Source organism: Dendrobates tinctorius, unplaced genomic scaffold, assembly GCF_039654945.1.
Source record: "Dendrobates tinctorius isolate UK_male_01 unplaced genomic scaffold, ASM3965494v1 ptg000016l, whole genome shotgun sequence".
Taxonomy (NCBI): domain Eukaryota; kingdom Metazoa; phylum Chordata; class Amphibia; order Anura; family Dendrobatidae; genus Dendrobates; species Dendrobates tinctorius.
Window position 1 is genome coordinate 6,686,917 of NW_027361684.1, and position 8,425 is coordinate 6,695,341.

Here is an 8,425-nt window from a genome sequence, read left to right on the forward strand (position 1 = left end):
GGATATGACCCTAACACCAGTTCAACCAAGCTCATCTAGGTTTAATGAAAGCTACGAGATTAATGGTTTACCGCGGCCTTCATAGATGAAAGTGAGACACAACTTCAGTGACTCAGTCGCCCTGTCATCTCCAATAGTGAGGACACAGCTTTTAAGAAGATGAAGTCCAATTGTGACGAGGGACCACAATGAATCCTATAAAATGGAGAAGTCTGGAGCAGGACAGGATTAGCTGGCCTTTATGTTTATGGAATCATCTACACATATGGCTGCATAGTTATGTGACACGGACCACACATAGCACCACGCAGCGACTAAGTGTCTATGGCTCCCATGCTGCTGCTCAGATGCCTATATGTGGCTCTCCTATGTGCATTAGGCCCATCATACAGAGGTCATATATTGGAGATGATAAATGCATTTTGTGAAAATTAAATCCCACGGAAATAAATCCAATCCGCCATGAGGACTATTTTCCAATGTCGTTTGCTCATAAAACACAGATGAACATAAAAGAGACTGTGAACAGAGCTTGAAGGGGTTGTCAAATTATATTGATGACTTATCCTTGGGGATAAATCATCAATGTCACATCGGAGGGGCGCTGGCACTCGCTTCCACACCGATCAGCTCTTTTTAATCTCTCACAGAGGCTGGATGTAAACACTTAACAGCACTGCATTGTGCAGCTCCATTGAATATGTAGTGGCTGCTGCTGGGCACTGCAGAGAAGAGGAGCTGATCTGTAGTACCCTGCATTGCCAGCTACGCATTGAATGGAGATGGAGAATGCAAATTCATTAAACCCCTGCTTCAGGCTGCTGCCGGAGTTTAGAACAGCTGATTAGTGGGCATCAACGGGGGACTTTTGGTCTCTACTGGCGGCTAAATTGTGGCCATGAGGAGCTACATGAAGAGGCTTGTTGTCCATGAGATCTGCCGCTCCATTCTATGCCCATGGCACCACAGATCCGAAGATGGACGAATGCAGTGCTACAAAGTTAAAACTTGGGTTGTGAGAGATAAAATGAGCAGGTGTATAAGCCTTGTTTTATGCGTATAACTAAACAGAGAAATTATATATAACGGTGTCCAATCCAGAAGAGCTGTACGAAATGGGTGACGCAAGAAACAATAAATTATAAGGATGGTTCAGACAGTGATAACAGAAAAGGACAGATCCGCAATGAAAAGTCAGCACAGACATGGGGAGAATTAGAATTCATAGGGCTTCACAGGAGGGACAATAACTGCCCCAAAACTGATAGGTAATAACCCTGACTGCAGTGAAGAAAACAGCACCTCAACTACCATTACCTGAGCAGCAAGCACAAGATGAAGAATCCCCCCATATATCACCCCGACTGCACAAAGGAGAAACACAGAGTACAGCCAGACAGCTACTCTACCACGGTTATTTTCCTTCATAATGATGATTTCAGAGGCTGTGGAAAAAAAGTCAGCACAGAAAAACATATATGCTGCAGATTTTCATACCAACGGCATGCTTATAATTATGCAGCCAGTCTTACCCAGTGCATTTATACTGCAATATATAGGGACAAAATCAAGATAAACTGCAGCACAATCAGCAGCAAAACCTGCATGTAACAAAGACGGATCTCACTGTGCAATCAATGTTACTTTGTGATGAGATCCTGTTTGGAGTACAGAAACAAAACTCTTGAAACCGGTTCCACCTCCTTAACCTCCAGGTCACAAAGTAGCTGCTACGGCTGCATTTACAACCATGATAGTGGTTGATCATATAACATAATCATTTGTGCTGGCTAAATAAAGATGAATTGCAATAAAATACTATTTTCCAGATGCAGGACATAGGGATACATGTTCAATAGTGTATATCAATCACACAGTGCATGTCACATAATTATATATAATGGAACCATAATGAAATCTAAAGAAGAGGATAAGCAGCCATTGTAGTATGTTGGAGCAACGCACCAGCCAATGTCCCAACACACGTTTCGCATGTGTGGCTTCCTCAGGGAGCGAGGAAAGCTATATGGAAGACTTACTATAAGGGCAGAGACAGACTGGCCGTATAACTCGTGCAAGGATCGGTTTTAATCCTACTTATATGTACTTAAGGAAAATCCAACTTCTGATCACTGCTTGTCTCTTTCCTGACATATGAAACTGTAATTTATATACTTGTCTGAAGCATCTCCCAAGCTATTTGCATTTGGATTTTTTTCATTGAAACAGTAACATGTGCTTTTTTAACAAAATCTGTAATTCATATATACATAGCTGTACAGACTCTTGGTTCTCCTGTCCTTAATGGACTTTTGAGTTGCTATGTGTATGGGGCTGCGTTTTTCGGCCAGATATCTGTATCTGGAATATTTTAGAAATGTCAATAGTTTTACCCTACTGAGCCATGACAACACCACTGTGATGACCCTCAATTATCCCAGATTAGGCCAGCTTCCCATATCCTTGGTTCAAGGTCTGCGTACTGGCTGTGACACACGGATCAGCTACGGGTTTCCTGATTTAAACTTGACAGACTTCTTGGGCATATTATAAGCTGTCAACTTCCGGTCAGCGAGTCTATGAATTGCAGTCCAAATACATGGATGTGTAAAAACAGACTTAAACCTGACTAAGATACAAATTGAGAACAGTATATTTTTTTTAAGCAGAAATAGTCAAAGAATCAGCATCAACCTGTTGCATAAATGCTGCACATTATCATCAGAGATTTTACCAAGAATCTGTGCTAAAATCCTTGTAAAAAATAAAAAAAACTGAGTGTGAAAATAGGTTTAAAGGAGCTGTCCAGGAATAATTTTTTTATTGCTTCCACATAATAAAAATAACAAATCTACAGAAATACTCACGCTCCCCAGGTCCAGTGATGCCTTTGCTGCTGTGGCCTTTGTTGACAAGCTGAGCAGTGACATCGCTACTACACTGCAGACAATCACCGGGCTCAGCCGAGACAACGTTGTAGAAGACACAAACTGCAGAGACCAGTGATTGGCTGCAGTAGTCATATGCAATATAGTTATTGATGTTAGAGTTGCAGCCAGTCAACAAAGACAAGAGAGGTAGCAGAGCAGTATCACTGGACCTGGGGAGGGTGAATATTGTGTAGTTGTTATATTCAACAACCACAGGTCTATGCAGCAATTAAATGTTAATGCCAGAAACTATAATGTGCTCGTTTATAGAAGAACAAATCTAGACTCGAAATAAGACTAGATTCCCCTTTAAAAGGGTTATTATCTGGCTCACAATACTTAGTATGGAAATCTGAAGCCTTAGGGTATAATTGTGTGCTGTCCTTAGGCAAAATCGTCCGACATGTCTCATGTGTATGGCCAGTTCTAATGTAAATACGTATTATTGTACAGGCAAGGTTATCATCTGCTAGAAGAATGAAAACAATCTTGAAAAATACCCTTGCATTGTGCATCATACCTGTGGTCAATTAGCGTTACATTGGAAGGAGGGATTCCTAAAACAGCGCAGCTATGAAGCAATTCTTTCTTACGGATCTCCCCTTGATTGTAGTAATTTCCTATAAAATATAAAGAGATAAACTTTATTCTTTTTCTTATGCTCTTGTACGCCTACCATTTTTTAGAATTTATTATTTAAAATCTCATTACAAAAGGGAGTAATTTAGTTAAAGGGGTATATCCAGAATGAAAAGTCATTCCCTATCCATAGCATACTGTAGGGGATAACTTGCTGGGACCCCTAAGTTCAGATAACAGTGCACTGCAGTGCCCCATCTTGAATGTGAGAGGAAGTGCACATGCTCAACCTCCACCCATTGTCTGCGGGACTTCTAGAGAAAGCTGAATATAGTTCTTAGTTATATCTGTCCCTCCCATAATCAACGAACGGCGTTAACGGTTGAGCATGTACTCTTCTTCTCCACTCATGACGATGCTCTGCTGAGTTTCGTTCTAACGATCACGGGGGGGCCCTACAAGTCGAGATCCTAGTGATCAGTCACTTATCCATTATCCCATCCTGGACAGGGGATAACTTTCGATTATAGCAATACCCTTTCAATGGCACATGAAGGCGAATGTGTCGGAGCTGTACATTCACACATCCTGGATTTAATATGGAGATAAATAATTTTGTAATTGGGCCATGTACTATCACAATCTGTATGAGGGGAGATATTCTTAGCAGCAGGAGCAGCCTTCTCTGCACACTGTAACAACCCCCCTGCTCTATATCCATTTTCAAAGGCATCTGACAGCAATAGCACTAAGAATCTGATGTACTAAGACTTCATATCTGAATTCATACTCGTCAATTCTGGTGGCAAGAAACAGCAGCTAATCTTGCAGGAAAAATTCTAGAAATCTTTATATAACTTTTGTGCCTTCCATTGTAAGTTAAAGGGAATCTGCCAATAGGGTCTATCAAAATGATCAAAAGGAACCAATAAGAAATTGGTAAATGACATAATTCCTTACGAGAACATATTATATAAAAACAGAAAATGTCCCCAGAAGTTCCATAGGATTTGGGAAAAGTGGTGTGACTCCCCTTTGACACACTTGGCTCCTAATGATATGGTCTCTTCGATTTTGAGATATGGTCCATGATGTGTGTCACTTCTAGACCATGCAAGCTTTGATTTATGTGAATTTTAGAATGTGTATCTTCTATACTCCGACCTGATACGAGCTCAAGGCTCTAAATAGACCCGGTAAGCTACAAGATGCAACGAATGGTATAGTGTACTGAGTAAGAATATTGCGTTGTAACTGTTTTGTTTGTTTCTTATTACTGAAATATGATGAATGACTCTATATTGTAATGTTCTATGTTTGATATACTATGTTGTGGAATCCTTTAATAAAAAGAGTTTAAAAAAAAATGAACAGATAAGGAAAATTCACTATTGTTGCCCGGTACCGGCTGGTAGATCTCGGTGGATGCACTGCAAATGCGCCAGCAATTTTTTTTTCAGGAAGATGACACGGAGGGCAGGAGGAGGAGGATCTGGTGGATGATGGAGGCATCCATGTTTCTCTTCCCTGATATGTTAGATCATAGCAGAGGAGAGAGAAATTAATTTTAAATCAGACTTTTTTTGTGATAGCCATTATTCGGTGAATATTGTCAATCACGTGACAGGGGAGCGTTCAAACTGGCCATGATCATGCTCTTCATGGTATCAGCTACCCCCGGTAGCTGAGACTATGGAGATTTTCCGACGCTGGGGGACACTATACTCTTATTCCTCAGTGCCGTTAAAAAGCGACGCTGAGGAATAAGTCCCTTAACTGCTGCTGTTAAAAGGTGTATCGGCGGTCGTTAAGAGGTTAAACACACACATTATGGAACTTATTATTATTCCAAAATCTATTGATTAAAATTAACTTTTGTGCTTAGGAAAACCCCTTTAAGTTGCATTTAGTAGAGTAGATCATGAAAGAACCAAATGATAGTCGCATGGCTCATTCTTGATTAGCAGCCAGCATAAACCAGATAAAGTAGCAAGGCGCTTGTTTGTTGGATGATCGGATCATTCATGTTGGCCGAAGAATCACTGCTGAGCCTCATTCTGATGTCTATTTTTCACGTATTTGTTCTATTCAAGTCTTTCACAGAACACGTAGCCATTATAGTCTGTGAGGTTATTTACATTTCCGTGTTTTTATTCTGCAAAAGATCATGGAGAAACGTCTGATTTTTATCCCAAGTCAGATAGAAAATCACCCATATAAGACAAGAGAAATCACAGGCAGCATTCGGATGCCATCTGTGTGCAATCCATGTGTTGTCTATTTTTAACATTATAATTGGAAGAACCTTTGCTTTTTTTTTTCTATAGAAAAAAATCTGATGCATTTTTTTTTGCGTATGAGAAAAATCACTGAGGTGTGAATTAGTCTGTAGTGCAGCACATCGCCCATATACACAAGCAATGTTCTTCATATTACACATTATATGGAAACAAAACCATCGTATCAATGATTGCTTTATCTTCATCATTATTTGTCGGCCGTGTAAACCGCAGGGCTTTGGAGTCGGAGCCCATTTTGGTGGAGTCGGAGTCATGGAAATGTGGAGGTTTGGCTTACCGACTCCAAAGCCCTGGTATGAGAGAGTCGGAGTCGTGGAGTTGGAATCATGGAAATTGAGGAGTCGTAGGTTTGGCTTACTGACTCCACAGCCCTGTTAAACTGGCCAATAAATGAGCGCCAAGTATATACGGACGATCAATGCATTGACGGGCAGAAATCAGAAAGTAAAAACATACCATAAGGCGACTTGCATTGGGGAGTTTGATCTGTGACTCGGATTATAAAGTCATTTCAAGTTTTATGTGGACATTTGTGATCAGCCCCAGAAATTGTATTTGTTTTTTCCTTAAAAAATACGTACAGAATAGTGTGAAAAACAGGACATCTGAATGTGGCATTAAAACCCTCCCTAGACTTACTGAAGCAAAGATGGTCAAATTGGGGGATTTCAGTAGTGCCTCCTGACAGATGATGTCAGGGGAATGGATTTTTGAATATCCGATTCTTACATTATCAGAGAAGACATTCATTCAGAACACATGCATACGCCACTAAAAAGAGCACTACTGCACATGGAGTGGTTGGCAACAATAATGCTGACTGAAACAAGAGTCCATGTTTATAAGGGTCAGGAGTAGTGGTGAGCCCAAGGACTCATTACTTGCCTTTGCCTAGGGTGCTCCGGTATGCACCGAATAACACAGGTGCTCAAGTGACATGTTTGAGTCCCCGAGCCAGCATGTTTCGCAGCTGTTAGATACCCAAAGAACATAAGGGGATTGCCTGCCATACAGTGCAGAACACGCGGCCTCAGGGATTCTAACATGTCACTCGAGCTCCCGCAATACTCGGTGCATACTCGACCACCAAGCACTCGCTCATCACTAGTCAGGAGACATTTTGGCTGACTGTAGTTGAAAGTTGGCTATGTTAACATGGCGTTTGCCCCTACATTCAGTGGCTTTATTGGGGCTGACATTGATCCCTCGCAAAACGAGATTCGAGCGTATGTACGGACAGAGCCATTGACTATAATGCTAATGAATCGGCATGCTCTTGCCTTGCGTAATTTCTGTCCATATACGACTAGTTGAGGTGATCAGCAATATGTAATAACTCTTGCTGTCCACCTTCACTAGGCGTATACAGTCAAAAATGATGCACAAAAGAGGAGCACACTATGACTCGGTCTGTGTCATGGCTCTTTCGGCACATGCACCCAAATACTGTTTTGTGAGGGATCAGATGTAAAACAGACACTGGATGAGGGGAAGCCGTGATGTTTACCCCCCACCTTATAGGCACCTTTCGCATAGATGCACACATAGCGAATTTGCTACAATTTTTACATTTACCATCTGTCCCATATATGTGAGTGGGGAAATTTCCACTGCTGCATAAGCATGAGTTTCTCAAAGAAGAAACCTCTACAACAAGTCTGCTGGTGAATGCAACCTTACAAAAAAAAATAATAAATTCTCAGCAAACCTGAAGCTGCTTTTATTGCTGGTGTCTGTACAGATGTGACCCCAGGACTGTATCTACTGGATTACACTACACAACATGAATGATCAGCATCATCTACAGCAACCAATCAGATCTCTTCTTTCATAGTCAAAACTACTTAGAAACAAAGAAAGCTGAGTTCTGATTGGTTGTTATGCACAACAAGGACACTTTATCCTTATCTCATCCGGTATGAAGGCAGACAGATAGGGAAGGGTTAAACTAGTCATACACCGCGGTGACCAGTGCCCAGCTCCACCAGTGTCCATACCTGCGGAGCAGCAGAGCACAGAGAGGGGGCGCTGCTCCTGAAACAGCCCGAGGATAGTGGGGGCAAAAAACATACATTCGTCATCTGGGTGGGCGATGAGCAGCAGCGGAGCCCGGACGCCGGGCAGCAGAACCACTGTCCGGCCAGAAACAGCGTCCCGCCAGCTGCTGCACACCCACCACAACACAGCGAACACCGCAACCACAGCAACAGCCAGCATCGCGGAAGAGGGCGCGAGCAAAATAACGCTCCGGCTCAAAACTGAGGCAGGAGAGCAAGGTTCCGCTATTGGCGCATGCGCAGTTATTCACCTCGCTCACCTCAGTTTCCTGCTTGAAGATGAAGTGGGAGTGGAACGTGCAGGCCGCTGATGACCATACTGCTGGGTGTCACCTCCTGGTCTAATGTATATATCTACAGTAAAAGGAGTACTGTGCAAAAAAAACAAATATACCACAAGGGTGATATGGAAGTTGCCTTTTTATAGGCACAAGTGTAATAGTGCCTAAAACCTGGCAGTATGAATCAGAGCCTGTTTGTATTAGTGCAGTCGTATATGTCTTAGGCCGGGGTCACACTAGAGAGGAATACGGACGAGTGAGAGGCGTTAAAAGCATGC

The 8,425-nt window shown here is 42.1% G+C and overlaps 1 protein-coding gene across 1 annotated transcript in view; it reads right to left on the minus strand.

Annotated features, from left to right (window-relative positions):
- The window catches only part of PIGL (phosphatidylinositol glycan anchor biosynthesis class L), a 183,318-nt gene extending 175,219 nt beyond the window's left edge, over positions 1 to 8,099 (minus strand). The window contains exons 1-2 of the mRNA XM_073565356.1: positions 7,807 to 8,099; positions 3,451 to 3,550 (exon numbers count right to left, since the gene is read on the minus strand). Of these exons, the coding sequence (XP_073421457.1) occupies positions 3,451 to 3,550; positions 7,807 to 8,026 (320 nt within the window). The 5' untranslated portion in view covers positions 8,027 to 8,099. The remainder of the gene's footprint in view (positions 1 to 3,450; positions 3,551 to 7,806) is intronic.
- Between the last annotated feature and the right edge of the window lie 326 nt (positions 8,100 to 8,425).